Here is a 27,001-nt window from a genome sequence, read left to right as displayed (position 1 = left end):
TTCTGGTCAGTAACGTCACCCCCATCTCTCATTCTCTAGTTTAGTGGCTCCCAAAATGGCTATGTATCAGAATCACTTGAGGAATTTATAAAAATACAGATTTTCTGACTCAGCCCCAACAAAAAGAATCTGACTTTCTGGATTTGGGGCCTGGGAGTCTGATTTTCTTTTCTTTTTTTTAAAAATGTAAGTTCCCTGAGTGATTTTCATGCAGCCACCAAGGACCCATTTACAGAAGACATTTAGGAAGCACTTCTCTGGTCCAGTGGTTCTTGAATTTGCGTGTGCATCAGAAGCACCTGGAAACCTTATTAAAACACAGATTGGGGCTTCCCTGGTGGCACAGTGGTTGGGAGTCTGCCTGCTAATGCAGGGGACACGGGTTCGAGCCCTGGCCTGGGAAGATCCCACATGCCGCGGAGCGGCTGGGCCCGTGAGCCACAACTGCTGAGCCTGCGCGTCTGGAGCCTGTGCTCCGCGGCGAGAGAGGCCGCGGCGGTGAGAGGCCCGCGCATCGCGATGAAGAGTGGCCCCCGCTTGCCACAACTGGAGAAAGCCCTCGCACAGAAACGAAGACCCAACACAGCCAAAATCAATCAATCAATCAATCAATCAAAAACATACGCATCTGATTCAAGATCCTCATTAAAAAAAAAAAAAAAAAAAACACAGATTGAACCCTCAGAATTTCTGATTCAGTGGGCCTGGAATGGAGGCTGAGCATTTGCATTTCTAGCAAGTTCCCAGGTGATGCAGACACTGCTGGTCCAGAGACCACAGTGAGAACCACAGCTCCAACCCAGGCTACTCATGAGCGTATTTATTATTCATTAGCACTTCTATTATGTGGCCGAAGACTGGCCTTCAGAAAAAGGAATAAACCTCTCAGGTCAAGGGTAACACACCTGGCTGAGCATCATAATCATCTGGGAGCTTTTTCTTTAACATTTAATTATTGGGGTTAGGCTTGGGCTCCATCCCAGATCTACTGAGTCAATGTCTCCAGGATGCCCTGGGAATGTGTATTGTTTTGAAGTTACCCAGAAGATTCTGATTACAGGGACTTGAAAACATTGCCTTAAATGAGGCACACTTACGAGTTCATGAATAACTTATACTAAAAAATTGTTGTTTATCTGAAACTCCAATTTAATGGGGCATCCCATGCTCTTAAATATTTGCAAATCTGGCATCCCTACTCACTCAGCTGCCTTTGCAGGAGTTTGTTTCCTCTGTGTGTTCTCTCTTTTGCTCAGCTTAAATGCTCAGTGGAGCAGTGGTAAGGAGGGCAATCCATGAAAACAAAATGTGTGGGGTGAAGAAGAGAAAATTAAGATGTTTCCTCAGGAAAGAAAAAAAAAGGAAAGATCATTAATCTTGAAAGCAGAAACAAAATCAGAAAAAAATACTGGCTGCTAATGGTTTTTTAACCAGACAATTCGTCAACTGCACAGACGAATAAAAATACACCCACCAAAGATGCTATTAAAATGTTCCAACTGAAGCTATATATAATTAATTTCAAACAAGCATAAGCGATAAAAACTCAAATACTTCAAGGTGTGCTGAGTGAAAGGCAGGATAAATCTACATCAGGCTTCAAAACGGATGCTTCCAGGTGAGTCTGGGGTTCAGCCAGAGACAGGGAGGTAACGATGTCTGCTTCCTCCCTGTTGTACTGGAAGCTGAAGAGCCTTAAGATGAGACTCTCCCAGTGTGTCAAGGATGAGAAGAAACAGACGGCTCGGCACCTGACAACAGCACGTAACTAAGAGACTGAATCAAAGGAGTGGAACAAACAATCAAAACAAAGAAGAAAAATTCATGGAGGCATCTAAGGAAAGTGATCTGGCAAAAAACCACTGCAGAGGCTGAGGAACCCCCGTGAGCACCACGGTCCCTGTAAAGCAAGCAGCTTTCTCCCAATGCACTTCTGCCATTTCAGAGGTTAGGGGTCGGCACACTTTTCCTGTAGAAGGCAAAATAGTAAATCTTTTAGATTTCGTAGGCCAGATGCTCTTTGCTGCATCTACTCATCCTCGGTGTTGTAGCAGGAAAGAAGCTTGCAGACAATACGTAAACGAATAGGCACGGCTGTGTTCCAGTAACACTGTGTTCACAAAAGTAGGTAGTTGCTATAGAGTGAGCATCTGTCACCCCCAAATTCATGTGTTGGAGCCTAAATCCCAGATGTGATGGTATTTGGATGTGGGGCCTCTGGGAGATGGCTAGGTCATGCACGTGGAGCCCTAATGAACACGATTAGTACCCTTATGCTCACTCTCTGCACGCTGCCCTGAGAGGATATGAGAAAACCACAGTCTGCGAACCTGGAAGAGGGCTCTCACCAGACAGTGGATCTGCTGGCACCTTGATCTTGCATTTCCCAGCCTCCAGAACTGTGAGGATTACATGTTTTAGTTGAAGCCACCTGGTCAACAGCCTATTTGTTACAGCAGATGGGCAGGCAGTGGGATGTATTTGTCCCATGGCCCATAGTGTGCCAACCCCCATCGTAGATGAGCCCGCGTGGCAAGGACAGCATCATGAGTGGATTCTGTGGCGCACTCAGTATTCTAATGGTAGATGCTCAATTAAAAAAGAACAAACGCTTCATTAACTCCTCACTATACATACAAGGGCAGAGTGTTTAAAGGTCACCCCGAAGTGTAAAGGCAGGAAATTAAGGATTCTAGAAACAGAAGTTGTTCATTTGAAATTCTGGGACTGTGTTATAAGAAGGAAAGAGAAGACAAGGGGACCAAACATTTTAGCCTGTGTTTAGAAAGGTTCTCCTAGTGGCCCTGACATTCAGAGACAAAAGTTGACTGGGAGAGGGACACTGATGCCGGTTTCTCTGTCTTTAAGCTGCTACTTTTGGGGGTCCATCACATGATAAGGTATCATCTTCCTTGATCAGGGAGGTTTCCTCACCTTCTCAATTCACTAATTTTGCATTTAGCATCCTAAGAAGGGTCCTTCATCCAAAAGAAAAAGCTAAGTAAGTCACAATGGCATAGAATTTTATACTTTAAGCTAGAATATATCACCTGTGGTGCATGAACACATAACTTCAATTGGCCTCCTTTATGACACTGGTTAATGTTTCACCTGAGGTCTCCACATCAGCCAAGAAACACATAAGCATGCATTTTACATTGTATAATTTAAAAGTTTTATTTCCCCCCACAATAGCAAATGGGTTTCATATTAGTTCCACTGGAAGTTTTCTTCTTGTAGTTGCCCTTCTCATTGGCTACACCGTTGGCGGGGAAATTGCTTTCTTATTGGGGAAGGGTTATATTTCATAGAGATGCTCTGAGCTGATCACGGAAAAGAGAGGGTCTGATCCAGCAGCCCCTGAAGGAGTTGATCAGCTCAAGGAGTCCTTTCTGCTACAGGCCTGGTCAGGTGGGGACAATACAGGCTACTGAACCTGCCCGTAGTAGATGCTGGCAAGACTCTCCTTGCAGAAGTGACAAAATGCAGCCCCTTTGATCAAGAAATATAAAATCCACGTAATCCCTCAGTCCCTGCCAAGTCCCCTTCCTCAGTGGCCTCGTGCAGGAGCATTTTAGCTAAGCAACAACTGGCTTCTGCTTTGGGGTCCAATGAGCATTCCTCACCAAGTGCAAGATTGGTCTTCACTCCAAAGTTCACTGTTTATACAGTTGTTGGCTTGTGCTTTAGAGGGCTGGTCTCTGCCTCTCCCAGGAATGGTGGTATCACATCAACAACAGCACGAAGGCCCAGGCCAGCAGTAGTAGGTGAAGCGCAGGGGCACAGCTGCCAGACGTCCTCTGAGCATGCATCACAGCAAAGACCGCATTGGTGTGGTTGGTGGGTAACTCTACATTGCAGATCATCCCTTCACAGCAAGACCTGCACTCCTGTTACCCAAGGAAGAGGAGAAGGAAAGAGCAAGTGAATAAAGGGAAGAAGATTTATCAAGAGCTTCAAGATTATTTATATAAATCAATCCAGTAGTATGCACCAAAATCACAAAGATTATGTGGGGCTTCTTTTAGAATAGAGAAATATTAAAAGCTGCCTAGTATTTTTAATAAGGAATTAGATAAACAAATTATAGTACAAACACATATTTTAATATTATTTAGCCATTAAGAATATTTCTGAAGAATAGTTAATAGGTAAGTTTTCTTTAAAAATATTTTTATTTTATATTGGAGTATAGTTGATGTGTTAGTTTCAGGTGTCCAGCACCTGAACAGTTATACATAGACATGTATCTATTCTTTTTCAAATTCTTTTCCCATATAAGTTATTGCAGAATATTGAGCAGAGTTCCCTGTACTATACAGTAGGTCCTTGCTGGTTATCTATTTAAAATATAGTAGTGTGTAAATATCAACCCCAATTTATCCCTCTCCCCCACCTTTCCCCTTTGGTAACCATAAGTTTGTTTCAAAGTCTGTGAGTCTGTTTCTGTTTTGTAAATAAGTTCATTTGTATCATCTTTTTTTTTTTTTTTAAGATTCAGCATATAAGCGATATATTTATCATGCTAAATCAGAAAGAGAAAGACAATTTCCAGGTCATCCATGTTGCTGCAAATGGCATTATTTCATTCTTTTTAATGGCTGAGTAATATTCCATTGTATATATGTACCACATCTTCTTTATCCATTCATCTCTCAATGGACATTTAGGTTACTTCCATGTCTTGGCTATTGTAAACAGTGCTGCAGTGAACACTGGGGTGCATGTATCCTTTCAAACCATGGTTATAAGCCCAGGAGTGGGATTGCTGGGTCATATGGTAGTTCTATTTTTAGTTTTTTTTTTTTTTTTTTTTAAGAAATTCACGTTCTTTTATTTATTTATTTATTTATGACTGTGTTGAGTCTTCGTTTCTGTGCGAGGGCTTTCTCTAGTTGCGGCAAGTGGGGACCACTCTTCATCGCAGTGCGCGGGCCTCTCACCATCGCGGCCTCTCTTGTTGCGGAGCACAGGCTCCAGACGCGCAGGCTCAGTAATTGTGGCTCACGGGCCCAGTTGCTCCGTGGCATGTGGGATCTTCCCAGACCAGGGCTCGAACCCGTGTCCCCTGCATTGGCAGGCAGATTCTCAACCACTGCGCCACCAGGGAAGCCCCTATTTTTAGTTTTTTAAGGAACCTCCATACTGTTCTCCATAGTGGCTGTACCAGTTTACATTCCCACCAACAGTGTAGGAGGTTCCTCTTTTCTCCACACCCTCTCCAGCATTTATTGTCTGTAGACTTTTTGATGATGGCCATTCTAACTGGTGTGAGGTGATATCTCGTTATAGTTTTGATTTGCATTTCTTTAATAATTAGTGGTGTTGAGCCTTTTCATGTGCCTCTAGGCCATCTGTATGTCTGCTTTGGAGAAATGTCTATTTAGGCCTTCTGCCCATTTTTTGATTGGGTTGTTTGTTTTTTTGATATTGAGCTGCATGAGCTGCTTGTGTATTTTGAAGATTAATCCCTTGTTGGTTGCTTCATTTGCAAATATTTTCTCCCATTCTGTGGGTTGTCTTTTCATTTTGTTTATGGTTTCCTTTGCTGTACAAAAGCTCTTGAGTTTAATTAGGTCCATTTTTTTGTTTTGTTTGCTTGTTTTATTTCCATTATTCTAGGAGATGGATCAAAAAAGATATTGCTGTGATTTATGCCAGAGTGTTCTGCCTATGTTTTCCTCTAAGAGTTTTAGAGTATCAGGCCTTACATTTAGGTCTTTAATCCATTTGGAGTTTATTTTTGTGTATGGTGTTAGGGAGTGTTCTAATTTCATTCTTTTACATGTAGCTGTCCAGTTTTCCCAGCACCATTTATTGAAGAGACTGTCTTTTCTCCATTGTGTAGTCTTGCCTCGTTTGTCATAGATTAATTGACCATAGGTGTGTGGGTTTATCTCTGGGCTTTCTATCCTGTTCCATGGATCTATATTTCTGTTTTTGTGCCAGTACCATACTGTTTTGGTTATTGTAGCTCTTTGTAAGTGCTACAGTCTGAAGTCAGGGAGCCTGATTCCTCCAACTCAGTTTTTCTTTCTCAGGATTGCTTTGGCTATTTGGGGTCTTTCGTGTCTCCATACAAATTTTAAAACTTTTTGTTTTAGTTCTGTGAAAATGCCGCTGGTAATTTGATAGAGATTGCATTGAATCTGTAGATTGCTTTGGGTAGTATAGTCATTTTGACAACATTGATTCTTCCATTTCAAGAATATGGTATTTCAAGAATATGGTATAGCTCTCCATTTGTTTGTGTCATCTTTGATTTCTTTCATCAGCATCTTATAGTTTTCTGAGTACAGGTCTTTTGCCTCCTTAGGTAGGTTTATTCCTAGGTATTTTGTTCTTTTTGATGCAGTGGTAATTGGGATTATTTCTTTGATTTCTCTTTTTGATCTTTCATTGTTAGCATATAGGAATGCAAGAGATTTCTGTATCCCACAACTTTACCAAATTCATTGATGAGCTCTGGTTGTTTTCTGGTAGCATCTTTAGGGTTTTCTATGTATAGTATCATGTCATCTGCAAACAGTAACAGTTTTACTTCTTTTTCAATTTGGATTCCTTTTATTTCTTTTTCTTCTCTGGTTGCCATGGCTGGGACATCCAAAACTACGTTGAGTAGAAGTGGCAAGAGTGGACATCCTTGTCTTGTTCCTGATCTTAGAGGAAATGCTTTCAGCTTTTCACTGTTGAGTATGATGTTAGCTGTGGGTTTGTCATATATGGCCTTGATTAGGTTGAGGTTGGTTCCCTCTATGCCCACATTCTGGAGAGTTTTTATCATAAATGGGTGGTGAATTTTGTCAAAAGTTTTTTCTGCATCTATTGAGATGATCATATGGTTTTTGTTCTTCAATTTGTTGATATGGTGTACCACACTGATTGATCTGCGTATATTAAAGGAGGTTGGTCCAGGGGCTTAAGCAGGCTTTTTGGTGGGTGGAGCTGGGTCATGTCCCTCTGGTGGGCAGGGCCGTGTCAGGAGGTATATTTAGCTGGTAGCTGTGTGCTCAGGAAGACTTTAAGCAGCCTGTGTGTTGATGGGTGGGGCTGTGTTCCCACCCCGTTGGTTGTTTGGCCTGAGGTGTCCCAGCACAGGAGCCTACAGGCTGTTGGGTGGGGCCAGGTCTTGGTGAGAAAATGGCAGGCTCCCAGAGAGCTCATGCCAATGAGAACTTCCCAGAACTACCACTGCCAGTGTCTTTGTCCCTGCAGTGAGCCACACCCCGCCTTCACAGGAGACCCTCCAATACCAGCAGGTAGGTCTGGCCCAGACTCTTACGAGGTCCCTGCTTTTCTCCCTGGGTCCTAGTCACACAAGACCTTGTGTGTGCCCTCTAAGAGTGGAGTTTGTTTCCTCCAGTCCTGTGGAATTCCTGTGACAAACCCCAGTGGCCTTCAAAGCCAGATTCTCTGGGGGCTCCTCCTCCCATTGCCAGACCCCCAGGCTGGGGAGCTTGATGTGGGTCTCAGAACTTTCACTCCTGTGGTTGAACTTCTGTGACAATTATTTTCCAGTTTGTGGGTTGCCCACTGGGCCGGTATGGGATTTGATTTTATCACAGTTGCACCCCTTCTACCATCTCCTTGTGGCTCTTTGTCTTTGGATGTAGGATATCTTTTTTGGTAGGTTTCAGCATTTTTCTTGTTGATGGTTGTTCAGCAGTTAGCTGTGATTTTGGTGTTTTCTTAAGGGAAGATGAGCTCGTGTCCTTCTACTCTGCCATCTTTTCTCCCAATAGGTAACTTTTTTTTTTTTATAAGCAGATATTCATTTTTTAATTATTATTTATTTTTGGCTGTGTTGGGTCTTTGTTTCTGTGCGAGGGCTTTCTCCAGTTGTGGCAAGTGGGGGCCACTCTTCACTGCAGTGTGCGGGCCTCTCACTATCGCGGCCTCTCTTGTTGCGGAGCACAGGCTCAGCAGTTGTGGCTCACGGGCCTAGTTGCTCCGCGGCATGTGCGATCTTCCCAGACCAGGGCTCGAACCCGTGTCCCCTGCATCAGCAGGCAGATTCTCAACCACTGCGCCACCAGGGAAGCCCTAGGTAACTTTTCATACTGTAATTTTTCTAAGTGAAAACGTTTCTTTGAGGTGGGAATTCAGGAAGGGCCTGGCTGGGCAGTTCTGGCTTGGGGTCTCTTAAGTGGTTGCAGTGAGACAGTAACTGAAGTGCAAACATTTAGGATGTTAAAGACCTCTCTGAGGACGGAATTGAGTTGGCTTTTAGTCTGTGAGTCATCCAGGCCCTTGGGCACACTTCCCCCCACTTACCTCAAAGTAAAAACCATCTTGAGAGTCTTTTCATTTTAAGTGTGATTTACCTGCATCAACCCAAGCATAAGCAAGAGAAAGGCAAACTGAATAAGACTGCTTAACTGAGTCAACACCTCTTCTGAAGGTTTGTAAGCAGAAACACTGAAACAAAAATAAAACCTAGGAACCTTTTGGATTGTTCATTGATTTTCTTTCTCAGTACTACTTGTTAGGGGATAATTATCACTCTGTTGTCTGTACTAACGCTGATTCCTATCTTTACAGTGGCAACGGCATGCTCCCTCACAGCACAAGGTGTTCTCAAGGGAAGCACTCCCTGTCATGATATCGGATACAACGCCTCAACCTGATAAACCTAGACATTCACAGAGGCTTTCAGGATAAAGTATATCAAATGGCTTCCAGGATGGCCAGGTAAGATAAAGTATCTACCTCAGTGGTTCTCAATCCTGGCTGCACATCAAAATCACCTTGGGGAACTTAAAAAAAAAAATTCCTGAGGCCCAGATCTCACTCTGAAGTTGCTTCAATTGGTCTGGGATGCCCACCCCCCACAAAAGCTCCCCAGCAGATTCTCCTTTGTAGCTGGAGCTAAAAGCCAGTGGTGTCAGCAACTGAACTTATCTATGAAACAGAAACAGACTCACAGACATAGAGAACCGACTTGTGGTTGCCAAGGGGGAGAGGGGTGGGGGAGGGAAGGATTGGGAGTTTGGGGTTAGCAGATGCAAACTGTTATGTATAGGATGGATAACCAACAAGGTCCTACTGCATAGCACAGGGAACTATATTCAATATCCTGTGATAAACCATAATGGAAAAGAATATATATATGTATAACTGAGTCAATTTGGTGTACAGCAGAAATTAACACAACATTTTAAATCAACCATACTAAACTAAATTTTTTTAAAAAGCCACTGGTGTCAGGACCATTTTCTTTATGTATAGGCTAAATTGAATTCTAAGATCTCATGAAATTAACATACCTTCAAGTAATTTTTTCTCAACCATTTCAGGATTCCAGGCATGTAAAAGAGTAAAATGCTCATTTAGAATGGTAGAATGAGAAAACTGAAGAGATAGAGTTATCTAAAATGTGTATCTATCGCTCATTTTAATAAGCTGGAGTTAACCTCTCAGATTCTCACTTCCTCGTCTAAGCAGAGGCAGTAAAAGTGAGACAAGGTTTCCTTTGTAAAAGTTTGTCACCATTTTCCTCTTTCCACCTTCTTGGTGCAGTGACTCTTGGTGATTTCTAGCCATAAACAAAATATGTAAGCTGGGCTCTATAGTGTTGGTCATCCTCTTGTGCATGGATTGTTTGTTTGCTTTTGGGGCTTCCAGAGTTGACTTCAGACAACTCACCCAAAGTCCAAGGTCTAGACCCCGGGGTCTAGCTCTGGAATCTGAGAATTATCATTTGTTTTTAGTAATATTATTGTTTGATGGACAGAAAGGCTTCTTCTTTCATCTCCATTGTATCAGTGTAAGGGAGTCTCTCGAAGTATACGTATGTTTGACATTATTTATCCTTCCTGCCTCTTTATATACAACCAGCCATCACCATCAAGAAACCACAGGACAGTAACTTTACACACACACACGCTCCTTACCGTGTGTTGAGAATCTCGGCTGTGGTGGCAGCCAACAAAATGACATTCGCTTGTGGAGGCACACTTTTTGGTGATGGATGTACTCCTGCCATGACTGGTAAAGTGATGTACTGTCAAACAGTACTGTGTATCTAGGCAGAAAAAAGCAACTTATTTTTTTTGCAATGTAAAAAACTAACTTTCAACAGTCACTTCAGAAATGACTAAAATTCAGGATGATCCTTAAGTTTCTAGGCAAGAAATTTAATGGCCGTGGACTCAAGTTTCTAGGTGGTGTTGCTGAACAGGCATTAGCTTCTGAAGCACATGTCTATTTTTAAGATGAATATAAATGGGCACTTATTCTTTGGTGCCAGGTAAAGCTGAGAAAAAAATTGGACAAGCTTTTCATCAAAACCATAGGTCCAAGAAGTAGGGGATATGGGGACATAGGTATGCATATAGCTGATTCACTTTGTTGTACAACAGAAACTAACACAGTACTGTGAAGCAATTATACTCCAATAAAGGAGTATAACACCAAAAAAGTAGGTCTGCTCATTTCATAAGAGAGTGTCAGTATGTCTGTGTTTCTCCCTCTGAAGCACATGTTCTGTAACTCTAAAATAAAATGAAAACTATAAATGTAAAATGCAGTGGGTCATAGAACTTGTTGCATTATTCTGCATATGTTTCTTTATATACTAATAGGCCATGTGGCAACCTGGCCTGAGAAGCAGGTGCCTCAAATTACACACCAAGAGCACCTTGCTTACTCACCTAATTCTTCTCCAGGCTCTAATCCTCCCAGCGTGTTTGACTTTTCCCCAAAGTATTTCCAGCTTTTCTCCTCCTCTTTAGTTAACTCTTACCTTCTCTGCACCCTCCCGTTCCGCGGGGCTAGTTCATTTCCACACAGATTACCCCTTATACCTTTAACCATTCACCTTTTATTCTTAGGGTTCTTTCAAGAACGTGATTTCATTCACTAACCTAGGACATTCCACTTTAGTTCTGCGCCTCTTACTCTTTAGTTATCTCAGGCCAATGCAGTGCTGCTTAGTTTATTGAGAAGGGACTACGGCAGCAGTGCCCTACAAGTGGGGGCAGGGAGCAGGAAAACGCAAGAGTTGAGAAGACGGGGCTTAGGGAACTGCCTCTGTCACAAGTGAAGAAGCCACATGAGAGCCTTTGAGCCCATGTTCGTTTCAGTAAAATTATAAGCGCCTGGGTGTTTGACAGGGCAAGTGCTACGTAATGTTAACAATAGCAAATGCCTAGTAAGTGCGTACCACCAACCAGGCTCTCTTCTAACATGTATTCACTCATTCAATCCTCACCGTAGGCCTTAAGATAAGTCATATTAACATCCCCATTTCACAGATAAAAAAACTGAGGCTTACGGTCACATAGGTGGAAAGTGGTGGAAGGTAAGACTGTCACGTAGGCAGTTTTCCAGGGTTTGTGCTCTTCACCAGCACACTACCGTGCCTCTTAGTACACTCAGCATGGAACTGGGCGTGAGCAGAGTGCTCTGCAAGAGCGGCTGACTGGGACCCTGCAGGACAGGGAACCACTACCTGTTCTGAAAGGCATCCCAATCTGTACTCCAGACAAAGAAGAACTGAAAACTGGTAGCTGCCTGTGTTCATAGAGACTGTCACACATGCTAAAGCAGCCCTACAAAATCAGAGTAAAAGCCGGGGTAATAAGAAATGTCATTCTTGTCATATCCTGTTACCTAGAGAACCTCTTTTAACAACCCTGGCAGACCACAGAAGCAGAGCTATTAAGTGAAAAGGAAACCTGAGATGACAAAGAACCAAAGCCACAGGCCTGTGTGCCCCAAGAAATGGTTGACTATCACCCCCCTCAATAATGACAAGGTGAAAAGTAAGCAATTACAGCTTCAGAATTCCAGATGGTTAGTATCTTTGGGGCTTGGCTGGTGTACAATCAAGAATGTACTGTTACGCACGCTGGAATGCAGGGGGCATTCCGTGTCCATCTCTCTACGAGTCAGGCTTTCAGGGTGGATGGGGAAGAGCTGGCTCTCCCCTCCCTGATATTTTCTTGTTGGCAAAAAGCTGCAGCACCCCTCTTTTGCTCCCATGTTTCAACAGAGATGAAATTCTAAAACCCAGAAATTTCCATGCCTGTTCCCATTAAAAGTGGCTTCGATTAATGAGAGACAAATTGGAACATGCACAGACCTAGTAGGAACAGCATTTGGTAAAATTCAAAAGAATGATGCCAGCCATAAAGATAAGGATAAGAAAAGTGCCAGCCAGTGTCCATAAAGAGGCTGGACATCAATGCCGCAATCGACCACTGTTCTAAACCCTTCCCATCCAGTTCTTGGGAGAATTTAAAGCAAATGGTTAAAGAATGATACCCACCCTCTGACACAAGCTAGTTAAAGAGAGGCATCCGCCAACCTCAGAAATGTTGAAATTAATGTTTGTGAAAAATGTAGAATCAAATCCCCAAAAGCATACATGCACTCACAAGCACAATTCAGTCAACCACTCTTCAGAACTGTAAAGTAACCTCAAGAAAAAAATATTTTGATAATTATTCTTGAAAAGAAATAATGAAAAATACTGTCCATGTAAATATCACAGCCATCTTTGCTAATTTACAGCGTAAGATTCTCAGGCCCAGTAGAGGTCTCCAGTGTATACTATTTCTTGGTTCCACACTTTGGCATCATCTAGAAGAGGTAAGGCTATTCCACTGCCATAATGTGATATAGAAATTTCCAAAAGATTCAAGGTAATAGTAGACCAAAACTGGTAATCTCTAAGTATGTTTTTGTTGGCCTTTTACATCTGAAAACCCAAAAAACAGTGCATCCTATAATCCAAATAGCCTGATCTTCTTATAGTTCTGAGTTTTTCAATTACAAATCATCCATCAGCACGTCCTGTCTGCTTTACCTCCAAGTTTATATGTATTATTAAATCATTCTTGCCCCCTACATTCCTGCCACATTAGTCCAAGTCACCATCTTCTCCTGCCCCAAAACAATGAAAGACCCCATTTGGTGTCCCCTTCTTCTCTTGTTCCCAACCATCCATTCTGCACTCGGCAGCCAGAGCAATATTTTAGAACACACCTAGCATCTTGTACTCCATGGCTTAAACACCCTACTCCCCATCACATTTACAATGAAATCCAAACTTCTTATCAGAATAAGATACTGCACATCCCAGGACTTAATCTCAATCAGATCCTTTCTCCATCTCCTACTACGCCTCACCAGCCAGCCTTCTTCCTGTTCACAGAGGAAGCCAAATCTTGCCTTTGCATTTGCTGTTCCCTCTTCCTGGCATGCTCTTCCTACAGATGTCCATGCAGCTGACTTGTTTTGGTCATTTGGTTCTCGGTTCAAATGTATATATTCCTCAGAGAAGATTTCCTGACTACCTAGTCAAAGGCATCCCTTCATTCTGTCAATATTTACTGAGCTCCTAATATGGTCTAGGCACTGGGGATCTACCAGGGAACTAAACAAACTAAAAAGATGCTCAAATGTTTGTTGAATAAATGAATGAGTTTCTCAAGCATTAGTGTATCTCAAGAGTACAAAAACCTTCCTTTGCTTTAGCCAGTAAGTAGGACTTTTCTAGCGGTATCATCAAGCATTCCTGACATTCTTAGAATGCCCTAGTCAACACTGTGGTCTCTTTGTTCTCCCTAGTAAATATTGATTAAATTCTTCCTCAAAGCACATACAACTGCAAATTGAGGCTACGCATCAGTTTCCATGTTCTCTCAGAGTAGTCTGATGTCTGGATAGTCTCATCAAAAAAATCTCTGATTTCTATAGAACATCATCGGCCTGCTGGTTTGCTAATCTCATCACATAAGACGCCTCTGCTCAGGGCCAGTTAAGAGATATCTAAATGAGGTCTGATCACCAAAGAGTTCCAAACTCAGCACACTTACTTTGTGGGCACCATTTGTCTTCCGCCCATCGATTGCAGTTATAATTATCCCCTGCATTTTCACAGGTAAAACACTTGAAGCTGTTTGGAAATGGTGTTGCTTTAAAAAAAAAAAAAAATGCAAAGGGAAACAGTATGGTTAAAAATTTTTTTCAAACATCAAATATGGCATAAAATTAGCAACTTTCACTAGATCAAATGAAAGTTACAAGTCATCATCCTTACGACTTCTGTTTCTATGGAGCTGGGCTTAACTGCCACACTTTGGGGAATTTTCTTTTATTCCCTTTTCTTTGAATATTTCATCTATGAATATCTACTACAGAGGAATGCAAATGATTTCCATGAGCCACTTTGAAATATCCATGGTATTGTTCTATTATAATTTATAACTTGGGGATAAGTGAGGGTTGAGTGGACAGGCAAAGATGGTGGCACTATTGGGACCAATACTTTGATATAGTATCGGCCCTGAAAAGAACTGGAGTCACATAAACCTGAGCTTGAATTCTGCGCTTCTCACTAATTAGTTGTATGATTTTTTTAACCTCTAAGAAATAATAATAGCTACGATAATAGTGACAGTGAAGATCCCCATGACTTGCAGAGAGAAAGATTAAACAGCAGGTTTGCAAGAAAAATATCTAGTCGAGTCCCTGGCCCATCAGACCAGGCTGGTTTCCATCCATGTGTGCTTGCGTTACAGCTACATTTAACTTCAAACAAGTCCTCTCATTCGATATGTGTCAGTTACCCCAACATTAGACCTCTATCAGTCAGGAATGTAACATTTAATAGAAGGATGATTGATAGTAATTCTCAGGCCCTTGTACTCAGGCAAGAGGGTTACTGAAAGGAGGAATTACGAGCTGCGGGCAGTCTGGATTGAGAACAGCTAGTATGTTCTTTTTGTCTTTATGCTTTCTTTTTCCTGCCTTGTATCTTGTTATTTTGTTGGGCGAGAAGTCAAAAGTAGAATAAATTTGACATTTCTCTATAGGCCAGAGTATAAAGCCCTGTATGAAACTTTCAGTTCTCCTATTTCTGGAGAATGAAACAGACACAGATCAAGGTAACCCAAACCATCCCTAAGTTGGGATGATAATGAGAAAGCAGTGGGTATTTCACATACAGGGGAGGATATATCGATGCATAAAACAAGAGCAAAATATCAAAAGCTAAAGTTCAGAGGACATGAAATTAGTTCTTGCAATACATTTCAGTTTCGCCTATGCATAAAAGTGAATTAGGTAAGTAAATAAATAATGAAATCCATTTTCACCTATTAATTCAGCACAGTTTAAAAAATACTTAAACTCAGTGCCGGTGGGTAAATAGTTAATGTATAAACTGGCACAACCTTTTTGATTTAGTACTTCCAAGCATCTATTCTAAGGTCATTAGCCAATTGAAGAGGAAACTGCATTTAATTAAAAAGATTTTCAATGAAGCATTAACATTTAGCTTGCTTGTGAGAGTGTGTGTGCGCGCACACGTGCACTCGTGGGGGGCCAGTATAAAGCATGGGGCAATAGTTTACTCACATAGCCAGCTATGTGAGTAAAAAAATTTTTAATGTAAGACATTAAGCTACTGCAAAATTAAATTTGTGTGATCTCTGTCACGAAGTTAAATACACATACAGAGTTAAGAACAGTGGAAGGAAACACAGTTGACCCTTGAACAACGTGGGGGTCAGGGGCGCCAACCCGCCATGCAGTTGAAAATCCTCATGTAATTTATTGTCGGCCCTGCATATGGCCCTCTGCAGACCATGTAGTACTAGAGGTATGGACGATGGGGAAAAAATCCACTTGTGAGTGGACCCAGGCAGTTCAAACCCACATTGTTCAAGGGTCAGCTGTATTCAAAAATGTAAAGAAGAGCTCACTCTGAATCTTGGGATTATGAATAAATTTTATTTTCTTCTACACATTTCCTGTCTCTTTGGAATTTTCTATACTAATCAAATATTACTTTTTTCTCTTTAATTTTTTTTATAAAAGGTTAAAAATTTTTGTCAATAATGTAGATTTTATGAAAACTATGTCTATGCTATGCTATGAAGCTATCAGTATATAATCACTATCAATTTAGAAATTTGTAATAAATGATAGTTCAAGATGTGTGTGGGCTATTATTCATGTGTATATGTATATGGTTGTGTAGTATATACGTGCGTACACATACACCTACTAATGACTGAATGTCCTAAAAAACAAAACACACAATGCAGAATGGTAATCATATAGGAGTATGGAATATGAGTACTCCACCTTTAGGAGTATAAGGACAGTGGTTCCCAAACCTGGCTGTGCATCAACAGCATCAGGAGAACTTTTTTAAAAAGAAGAGGGGGAAAAGGGAAAAAAAATATTCTGCATACCACCCTCCTGACTGCTGAATCTCGGGAGAAGGGACCCAGGAATATGTAGTTTTAAATGCTTTTATTGTGATTCCGATACTCTTACAGATGTGGGAACCACTGGCATTCACATTTCCACGAAACAATTTTTATCTATAACAAATTCTCTGTAAAGTATATCAGAGAAGTTTTACTTGTCTGGAGAGAAAGGAGGTGAGATTATATATATGTTAATGCTTCATTAGAAGTCTGTTTAAATGCATTTTCCTCTTCAAATGGCTAAGGACCTTAGAATAGATTCTTGGAATTACTAAATATATATATATATATATTTTTATATATGTATATATAGTGACTGTGCGTAATATTAATGAAAATCTAAGTAGTATTCCCCTCCAAATTTCAAACATGCTAATCTGTTTTCAAAATTGTTAATGGCCATTTGAAAGTATATAGAATTTATGCAGAAGCTTCCTACAGTCAATATCCTTCTCCAAGGAAGAGATCAACAAAGAACACTGAATTTCTCTGGCTGAGCCATTCTTATGGACAGTGTTCAGAAGATTATTTTAAACAAGAACCCTTTTGAGACTTCAGCAGGAAGCCAAACCATTTTAAAGAAACTGAGAAAATTTCTGTCACCATGTGTTACCCTTACTCATGGAAGTAGTGAAGACTTTCCGATTTATGCTGGGTATAAACCAAACGTTCCAGAAAAGGCAAAGTTACTATAGGGAAACAGGGACTTCAAACAATTACTCTGACCCCCCATCACCAATGATGGTGACAACCACTACTTACGGTCAAGAGGAGGCCGCACGTTATAGAAGTTGATGTTCTTGGCGAATGCCCGGTTTTCTGAGAAGATAAAGGTCTGGGCCACAGCTACAGTGAGGGCATGACAGAGGAGCAGCATTCTGACCCTGGGTGTGGAAAAGTCCAAAACTCATATACCTATGGTGAAAAGAGACTGGTTGAGTTTATTTGCATTTTATACATCACTAGGAGTACGTTTTGCTTCTGTTTGGAAAGCTTGATTATTCAAATATATTCAACAATCTACTTGTTCTGTAGGGCCAGCACCTGTGAGTAAACTGCATTCTTCCCCATCAGATGAAAGTTAAGCAATTGCTGCCTTTTACTGGGCAGGCCTCTGCACTCTGCAGGACGCCCAGTGGCCTGGGTTCCTGGATATCAAGCAGCAGTCCTGGCCTGGCTGTGCCCCGTTCCACTGCTGCCTCAGTGGGCTGGCTTACTTCGTGCTGAATCACCTGATCTTTGAACAACCACGGATCGGTTCAGAGGCATGCTCGGCTGAAGTTACAGAACCACCTGTCTGAAATTCCATCCCCTGAGTTAAATACCTATGGTTGATGAATTTTGCAACTGTTTCAAAACTTGGAAGAAACAATAAAAGTTGGAGCAGTAGGAAGGACACTGAGTAAAAGGGCAACCCGTTTGAGAAACAAAGTCTCTGCTGGATCCCAGAACACACAGACACCGAGAAGAGAAATAAGGGTAACCGGGAAATGCCGTCCCCACCTGTTTCCGTCACATGGGGAGCAAGGAGAAGCAGCCAGGAGGTTCTCAAGGAAACAGAGTAACAGTTGTTTGAAAACCATACATATAACGTTAGTCCTGGCCCACAGTTACTGCTTATCACTTTCAGCCACTTAAAGTCAGCAGGGCCAGAACCCAGTGAAACAACAGATGTGCACACAGCACTGCATAAGATGTTCCATCTTAAGCCCCACAGGTTCCACCCTCTAGCAGCAGACCTGCCAGTAAGGAAATCTTCAGGAGAGATGCTCGGAACCTGGAATATCACCACCAACACGTTCTCTGAGAAGGGGGAGGTGTGGGCCAGCAGAAAAAGTAAGTAACTTGGAGTCCGAAGACTTTGGTTCAGGTGCTACCTCTGCTATTTATTAGTGGCCTGACCTTGGGCAAGCTCTTTCAACTCTATTAACCTCAATTTCTTCATCTGTAAAGTGGCTTAATAACACCCACCCTGCCCACACGTTTGGGTAACTGTGAGCATCAAGTAGAGGCTCGGGTAGGATCACATAGAACTGCTTGCATAAGAGCACTTGTAATACAAGTTCTGTGAAAATGTTGGAATCTTAGGGTTCAAAAATATTGGCTAGGGACTCCCCTGGCGGTCCAGTGGCTAAGATTCCATGATTCCACTGCAGGGGGCATGGGTTTGATCCCTGGTTGGGGAACTAGGATCCCACATGCCTCGTGGCGTGGCCAAAAATAAATATATAAATTGTTTAAAATATATATATATATATATATATATATATATATATATATATATATATATATATATATATGCTGAACCTGTTTTCTTCTTGCTAAATCAATAGGTCTCAGTGGGTTTACGGAGTCTTCCAAAGAAAACAAGTTTGATGTCCACAAATCCAACCATAATCCTTCACATGGATACTTTCTTTGAAGCCAGGGTAAGAATGCATAAGTTCTAGGGATTTTGTGCCCCCCCTCTTGTGTTGTGAGTATACTGGTTTTGTATGGGTGGTTTATAATGCCTACCTATAGAGAATGAGCTGAAAATCAGACAGAATGTACCCACAACATCATATCATCCCTACAGATGGCTTTTGCTACTGAGAGAACTGAGTCCCTAAGGATTCAGGGTGAAAAACCTGGTAAGTTTCACAAAACAATAGTGCTAAACTTTGTACACTGCATTTCAGCTCAGTACAGAATCGGACCTAGTGATACACCAATATATTTCTAATTCTGTCCTTGTTCATTTTAGAAACGAAAATTGACCTTTCACAGTTATCAAGTTTCTAAATCCTATTGTTAGGCTCTTTCTGAAGAAATGAACATTTAACCAACTCTATTTATTCCTTACAGACCAGTGGTTATACTGACACAAATTCTGCTTCCCTATTCATTTCTCTGAGTTGGACTGTTCTGTGTTCGTTACGAATCTGTAGCCAAGTAATTGATACCCCTTCTTGACACCAGTGGAGACCCTTTGAATGAGGGAGACTAATCCCTCTCTCACAAGCCTGAAAATGACTATGTTCCAAGAGCCACCCACAAGTGCTCTTATAACATGGAGAGGATGCCTGAGATCAGAGCATTCATATTATCTACATTCAAGTCCCTTTTGCATCACTAAGCGACTATGGAAATTGAGACAAGTTGCTTAAGCTTTCCAAGCCTCAGCTTCCCCATCTGCAGAACAGGCATAATGACAGTCCCTATTACATAGTGTGGAGCTGAGGACTGAGTGACGCCATGCATACAAAGCGCTCAGCCAGTGCTGGGCACAAGGTCAAAGCTGTATTTATCGAGCACTCTCTGTTCGGTGGTAAAGAGCATTGGCTTATGTACCTGCCTTCAAACCTACTATCTGTGTAGCTTCGTGCAAGTTCCTTAACTTCCCTGTACCACAATTTTTGCATCTATAAAATGGGAGTAATAACAATAATATCTACCTCATAGGGTTATAGGAATTAAATTAGTTAATACATATAAAGCACTTCAACTACCTAATTCGCTATGTGCTCAGCATTTTGCTAGTTCTTACGTAAGCATTTATTATGATGAACAAATCCCCAAATACTTTGGGATCACAACTCAGAACACCTGATTTTCCTCACATAATCTCAGTGAGACAAAAGCCCATTCATTCATTCAACATACCATCATTGACACCTCGTACATAACAGATTTTTTACCACTAGATCCCCAACAAGGTCTTTGCTCTCAAGCAGTCTGCATTTTAGAGGGAGAAGACAGCCAATAAATATGGAAAAGACCATAATTTCTGATCGTCATAAACTCTGTGGAGGAAACATAATAAGATGATATGTTAGTGAATACCAGGACCTGCTTTATATTTATGGTGGGCCTGTACATCTGAGTAGGTGACATGCGCACAGGTGAATTAAATGTTGAGAAAAAAGCATCCAAGCAAAAGAATCAAGGGAAAAGAAACCAAGGTCCTCAGATGGGAAGAAGTGTGCCTCGTCGGGGGGACTCAGAAAGCAGCCAGTGTGACCAGAACATGAGAAAGGGGGAAAGAGGCAAAGCCAGAGCCAGTGAGGTCAGGCCATACACGCACTTAGCAGGCCGTGGCAAGGACTCAGGTCCTGCAAAACTGTTCGAATTTATATTATCTAGTTTTGAAAAATACTCTCAGGAAAGCTTTGTCTCTGGAAAGTAGTAATTGGTCCCAAACACCTAGCCTTATTTCTAGCTCCTGGAAGAAAGGAAGGCAAGTAAGAATGCATTCCTTTCTTCCAGGAGGAATACAGAGCTCAGATACATCACAAAGGTTCTTCTGACTGGATAGAAGACTTTAAACACCACTGAATGAACAACAAACCCAAGAATTAGACTTGTGTTTTGGTTTCTCCTTTCCTGGAAAAAGCGCTGTAGGGAGTATAGTCTCATTACTATTACATAACAGGACGGGGGGTTCAGGGGCAGTACGTGCCGAGATCCCTGCACGGCCTGAAACACAGCATCCCCTCAAAACATGTCCGCACACCTTGTTCTAGCACAGAAGTTGAGAATAGTGAAAAACAGACCACAAGAATATTGCTTCCATATAGACTAGATGTATTTTCATTTCCATTTTTAGTTAAAACAGCATAGCCTTATTCTATCAAAGTCCTCCAAAACTGCAAAGGTTTTACCTGTCAAATGAAGAAAGCGCTAAATAACAGTATCTCACATTTTCCAGAGCATGCTTTATAATCTATCACTACATACTGCTTTTCTCCCAAGCACCTATATTTATCTCTTTTTTTCAGTATATAGGTTTGTGTTAACATGACTGCTTTATTTTTTCACAACCAAAAGACATTAGGATAATGAAAAAGCAAATGACTAAATTATAGTATCTGAAAATTGTTTTACATTTGGAATCATTTCACGGAGACTCTGAACTAAAAATTATCTGCTGAAACTTTGCTGAGTTGGCTCTTGTTGCAATCTTTCTAGCAGAACAAGGTTATAGCAGAGCTTGTATTCTGCTCCAGAAGGAAAAAAAATCTTTAATACAAGCTAGACTAAACCATTCTGGTACTTTCTTTAGGACCATCACATAGAGCAGAGTTCTCCATATGGGGGAGAGGGGACCTGTGAGCTTCTTAAGGTTATTTGCAAAATTGTGTCCATACATATTTTCCCCCTGGGTTGAGTCTCTCAAAGGAATCTGAGACCTCCATAATGGTTAAGAACAGCTGCTTGCTGACTCAGAATATGGCCGTTATGATTTGGCCTCCTGTAACTTAGATGTTTTCTTATATTGACACTAAGAAAGCTCCACATCCAGGTTAGGTATCTGGTCCACACTTCTCAAACTCAAGGGTACCTCAAAACATTCCTCCCCAGACACAGCTCATTACCATCATCCATCTTTCCCAGAGAGTAGACCTTGTCAGAAGCCCCTCATCTATGGTGCTGGTCTTGAGTCCTCTCTTTGGAAAGTATATTAATTTTTGTTCCAGAATGCAGTGTGCTTCTTTGCTGAGAGAGAAGGGATTTCTGCAAGGCGCATTTGTAGGGATACAACAGGGGTAGGCAACTCTCAGGCATTCCAGGGAACAGCAGGTAGCCAGATTCGTAAATTTAGGAAACCCCACGTGAGACTGGCCTGCTACTGCCCGGAGTCAAGGACCTACGTGGCACTTGGTCCACAAGCATGACTATTTCCCAGGTCTGAGCCATGGGCATCATCTCCTCCTATATGTGGCATTTTTAAGCTTCCTTGGGGAATGTGCAGGCCTGAGGAAGTGACATATCCTTGACCTCAAAATCTTTTGAGGTAGGAAGAGGACTACATTACTTTTTATATTCCCTACGCCCATACTCAGCACATGGTAGATATTCAATAAATACGTTTGGGACTAGAACCAACATCATTAGCTGTGACCTATAAGGAGCACCTTAGCAAGTAAGACAAAGGCTGTGGGCAGTAAGGAGCTGCCAGAGCATCCGAAGATGATAAAGAAATGATGGAATCAAAAGGAGGTGTGGAACAGAAGAGGCCAAGCAGAGGTGGTAAATACTGGCACTTCTTGCACAATTGCTAATAATGAGTCAGCAAGCACCAGGCCAACCTCCACTGCCAATAAAACAAATGAAGTACATAATTTAAGGGGAGCAGCTCTCCTAAGTCCAACATGCCTATCAACACTCGCATTCACACCTTCCTGCAAGCATCACTTATCCCGCAGTAAGACACTTTAATGACAACCTAATAGGCCTGGCTTCCCTGTAAAAAGAATAGAAGGCAAAGAGGAGATTCAAAATGAGTGCTGGAATTTTACTCAGAAACAGTGGAAAAGATGAAAACACTCTCTGAAAAGGAGAAATTTGACGGAAAACTTTACCATCCATTCCAAGGGTGGTACTACTTGCTTCTGGCTTTTAGGAGAGGTTGGCCAATGGAGATACTCTGGTTCTCATTAAATTCGGGAAGAGCATTCACAGGATCTAGGCTGAGACTCTGCTCTAGCTCTCTTCCTTGAGGGGAACCTCGCCTGGGCACTGAGAGCCCAGCTCCTGCGGCTCAGCTTTTACCTTCTCTGACAGATTCTCTGCTCTGGTACATGAAGAGTCCCTTTTCCCTGCTAAGTTTAAATATTAATTTTAAAGATGTTTAATTTAGCATTTCTATGTGCCTGAAGCAAAATACGAGAGAGAATTTTAGCTTATGCTCAGTCCATCATGTTTATCTGAAAATACAAAAATCTCCGTGGAGTACCATGGATTCTACTATTGCATAATAACATTCAGTAGGGAAAAATAGAATCATGATTCAACCTCTCAGTACTGCTTCTCCAAATCTTGAAAGCAGCATGATCATAAGTCAAGCATTCATAGTAGGTACTGTGCTGAGCACTTAGTATACAACAGTGAATAAGAGAGACACACTGCCTGTGCTGTCACACGTTATTGGAGCCCAAAAGTCAACGTGAACCACTAGTGAGCTGTGACTGTCAAGAGTGAATACAATCATCTTTGAGGGGGGAAAACAATGGACTTTTGATTCAAGTAGACCTAGGATAAAATTCTGGGTCTACATTTACTAATCAGGCGACCACGGAGTTAAGAAGTACTGTCCCCATTTGCCACTAAGACAAACGAGGCTTAGAGTCGTGTAGGTAAAATTTCTAAACTGTGTGGATTGAGTGCAATTACATAGGTAATGTACATTTTACTTAGACGATGTTGAAGACATGTTCTCTCCCTTCCCTCCCTCCCCCCAGGCTTTTTCAGGTAGCATTAGCAGGAGAATAGAGATCAGATCAAGGGATATAACTGTCCAGTTCCATTCCACACCAGCTGGACCAAATCTAGTAAACTGTGTTGAGTTCTATGCACTCATTTCTTAAGAAGATTCAGAAGTTCTCTCTATTGCAACCAAGTGAGAAGTTGGAATGAATGACTGCCAAGGTTCCTTCCACTTCTAATATTCTATGATTTTAGGGGAAGGATATTAATGAAGACTTTAGTTATGCCATAAAAAGTCATAAATGTAATACAATATCATCATAATATTTCAGATTTCTGCTATACTCTTTTAAAGTAAAACTTAAAAAAAAATCTCATAATGCGCAGGATCAAAGACTCACAGAACTGAGTATCTCATTTCTAAACATAAAGCTGTGCATTTTGCAGTGCTAAAGATAGGAGTTTTTCCTACTACATGCAACGTGATACAAGATAATGTCTAGGGGGCTTCCCTGGTGGCGCAGTGGTTGAGAATCTGCCTGCCAATGCAGGGGATACGGGTTCGAGCCCTGGTCTGGGAGGATCCCACATGACGCGGAGCAACTAGGCCCGTGAGCCACAACTACTGAGCCTGCGCGTCTGGAGCCTGTGCTCCGCAACAAGAGAGGCCGCGATAGTGAGAGGCCCGTGCACCGCGATGAAGAGTGGCCCCTGCTCGCCACAACTAGAGAAAGTCCTCGCACAGAAATGAAGACCCAATACAGCCAAAAATGAAAAAATAAATAAAAATTTTTTTAAAAGATGATGTCTAAAACAGTGCTATTATTAAAATAATTTCATTATGCAAATCAATCGTGAATTAATACAGGGCCCATAAGTGTGTAATTTGGGTGAAGAAATAGTCTAATCAATTTTAAAGACATCTTTTTAAACGTGATTCAAATTTTAAGAAAAAGCTAAAAGACACTTCCAAAGTAGTAACTTTTCAGCTGCATTTTTAAAAAATAAATTTATTTATTTTATTTACTTATTTTTGGCTGCGTTGGGTCTTCGTTGCTGAGCGCAGGCTTTCTCTAGTTGAGCGAGCAGTGGCTTACTCTTTGTGCGGTGCACAGGCTTCTTATTGCGGTGGCTTCTCTTGTTGCAGAGCACGGCCTCTAGGCGTGTGGGCTTCAGTAGTTGTGGCATGCGGGCCCAGTAGTTGTGGCTCACGGGCTCTAGAGTGCAGGCTCGGTCGTTGTGGCGCATGGACTTAGTTGCTCCACGGCATGTGGGATCTTCCCGGACCAGGGCTTGAACCCATGTCCCCTGCATTGGCAGGCGGATTCTTAACCACTGCGCCACCAGGGAAGTCCTGCATTTTTGTCAAAGATACAATTTTACATCTTTCTGAGAAGGCTCTCATGACACAGGAGACTAAGAAGGTAAGAACTCCATGTGAACAAGATTAGATGTTTAGGAGTTAGAAACAGGACTCCTTTTAAAAAGAATCAAGCTTGGTTTGTCATGTTGTATTGAACTATGTGGACAAATGGTAGGAATCTAATAAAACTATGTTAATTGATTATATTTGAGAGTATCCTTCACATAAGTGGAATAATTTTTACCCAGTTTGCTTCCATAAATGATTTTTAGGAGGCTTATGCCAAGTCACTTATGCATTAAACCTCTCAAAATATGCAGTCAAAACCATATTGGATGAGAGGAAAGTAAAGATCCTAACCCCTTCTATGAATGGTGTTCCTCTGCTGTATGTCACGCTTTGCTCTGTACTTCCCAGGAGCCGAGAGAGACACACATGGAACACACATTCTCATTATTTGTAAAAAGAAAACTCCCCCTGATCCTTAATTCTCAAATTAGTGGGCCCTATGCATGTTTATACAGAGAGCAGCAAACAACATGTGGATAACGCCTGAAATTTGTTTCAAAGAGCTCCAGATGCATCCCTCAATTTGGCCGTTTCTTTAAAAAAGCCAAAGGCATAATTTTAAGAGGTAATTTTACAAAGATGTTTCTACTGTCAGGCAGGCAAATGAGAGAGATTATTTTCTTTTCTGTGTGAGAGGGGTGTTTTTAGATTTGAGAGGAAGATATAATAACTGGACAGAAGTTCTGCGGGAGAGCTGCAGGCACACAGGTGTTGGTGCTGTTAATGAGGGATTCTACCGGCAGAACCGCACGGATATAAACCGAGTGGCAACAGAGGCTGGGCACAGAAGACATTGTTTTTATGTTCCCTATCCTTGCTTGCTGTACTGAACTCATTTCTTTTAATAACCAATCAAAGTTCTCATAATAGAAATCTAGGCTGAAACGTCCAACAGCTGGCTAAGGATCCATTATTCTATAATTGTTGACTGGAGGAGAACCATCCCAAAGATGCATTCTCAAACACATGGCACTCGTGTGAAAACAGCACTCATGCGTGAAAATAGAACTCAACTGAGAAAATAGCTTTCAAGGTCACTAGACGTGCAGGTGATGGCTAGCACTTTTGACTTCGTTTAGTCTCAGCTGAGGTAGAAAAATGACCATAAAAATAAAGTGTATACACACAGATGTGTCTCTCATTTGAATCTCTCTGTATATATTCTAATATGATGGAGTATCTGTACCAAAGCAGAAATCTTAGATGACAAGTTCATCTGGATATGTGTGTGTGTATATATATGTGTACGTGCATCTGCATACACACACACATACATGTATCTTATTGAATGAATTAATGCTTAAGCACTATGTGCCAGGTGATAAAGTATCCCTAGAACTCTGTTTAAGAGACTGTATTACCAATCACGTCAAATGCTTTCAGCACCTGCACGGTTATCTTTCATTTGGGAGAGCTTTAGGCTGCAGAACTGTTACTATGCATTTGTCCTGTTGTCTTTCTTCTGTGCTGAGGCTTTATGTCACTGACCACTGTTTATAACACTAGCTCAAATTATTCCTGATTCTATATCTAAAAATGTATTATACAAGAACATGTTCATGGCTATCATTCTGAAACAGGAGGGCACTTAAAAACCAACAATAAACTACATGCAATGGCAAAAGACTATCGTGCTGACTTTTGCACAGTCACAAAATCCAGAACAGATTATTCAAAGAACTCTCTGGAAGCTGACAAGCTTATAAAAGCAATCCTAATAAAAAATTTCTGCATTCTACATATATAACAAAGTTACAGCATGTCACTTGCTCTATAAATTGTCACTATTACCACTTGGAGCAGAAGGAAATGTACATATATAAAGATATATATGTGCATAATTTTATATTCCCAGAGGAAACTGAAAAATTATGTGCATTAAATAGTGTTTTAATTGCAACATGAAAAACGACGTTTAAGCAATGGTTCACAGTCCCACAGGGTAAAGTCAAGTGTAAATGCTGCCTATAATGGGGGGAGAATGGACGGGGCACTCAGGCCTGGGAGCAAATTCTGATCCTGTCACTAGTTGGATCTATTACTTCTGGCTGATCCCTCTACAGCTCTGAGGTTCAGTTTCCTATCAGTAAAATAGAGATATTAAATATCTATTTTGCAGAGAGTTGTGGGAATTAAAGGAGAAGGAATAAGTCCC

General features: G+C 41.4%; 1 protein-coding gene and 1 long non-coding RNA gene across 6 annotated transcripts in view; one reads left to right on the top strand and one right to left on the bottom strand.

Moving 5' to 3' along the window:
- Positions 1-27,001, top strand: part of LOC103005097 (uncharacterized) — a 228,767-nt gene that overhangs the window by 185,230 nt on the left and 16,536 nt on the right. For all 4 annotated transcript variants that reach the window (XR_451074.2, XR_009009112.1, XR_009009113.1 and 1 more), the window contains 3 exons: positions 8,542-8,691; positions 17,936-18,062; positions 18,560-18,655. This is a non-coding gene — a long non-coding RNA (uncharacterized LOC103005097). The remainder of the gene's footprint in view (positions 1-8,541; positions 8,692-17,935; positions 18,063-18,559; positions 18,656-27,001) is intronic.
- The window catches only part of LYPD6B (LY6/PLAUR domain containing 6B), a 252,894-nt gene continuing 229,086 nt past the window's right edge, over positions 3,194-27,001 (bottom strand). For both annotated transcript variants that reach the window (XM_057551819.1, XM_057551820.1), the window contains 4 exons: positions 16,989-17,141; positions 13,824-13,922; positions 9,894-10,024; positions 3,194-3,890 (listed from right to left, as the gene is read on the bottom strand). In XM_057551819.1, the coding sequence (XP_057407802.1) occupies positions 3,726-3,890; positions 9,894-10,024; positions 13,824-13,922; positions 16,989-17,103 (510 nt within the window). In that variant the 5' untranslated portion in view covers positions 17,104-17,141 and the 3' untranslated portion in view covers positions 3,194-3,725. The remainder of the gene's footprint in view (positions 3,891-9,893; positions 10,025-13,823; positions 13,923-16,988; positions 17,142-27,001) is intronic.

This window comes from Balaenoptera acutorostrata, chromosome 8 (assembly GCF_949987535.1).
Source record: "Balaenoptera acutorostrata chromosome 8, mBalAcu1.1, whole genome shotgun sequence".
Taxonomy (NCBI): domain Eukaryota; kingdom Metazoa; phylum Chordata; class Mammalia; order Artiodactyla; family Balaenopteridae; genus Balaenoptera; species Balaenoptera acutorostrata.
The sequence above is the reverse complement of the archived record's forward strand: the minus strand, read 5'-3'. Positions and strand labels throughout refer to the sequence as shown.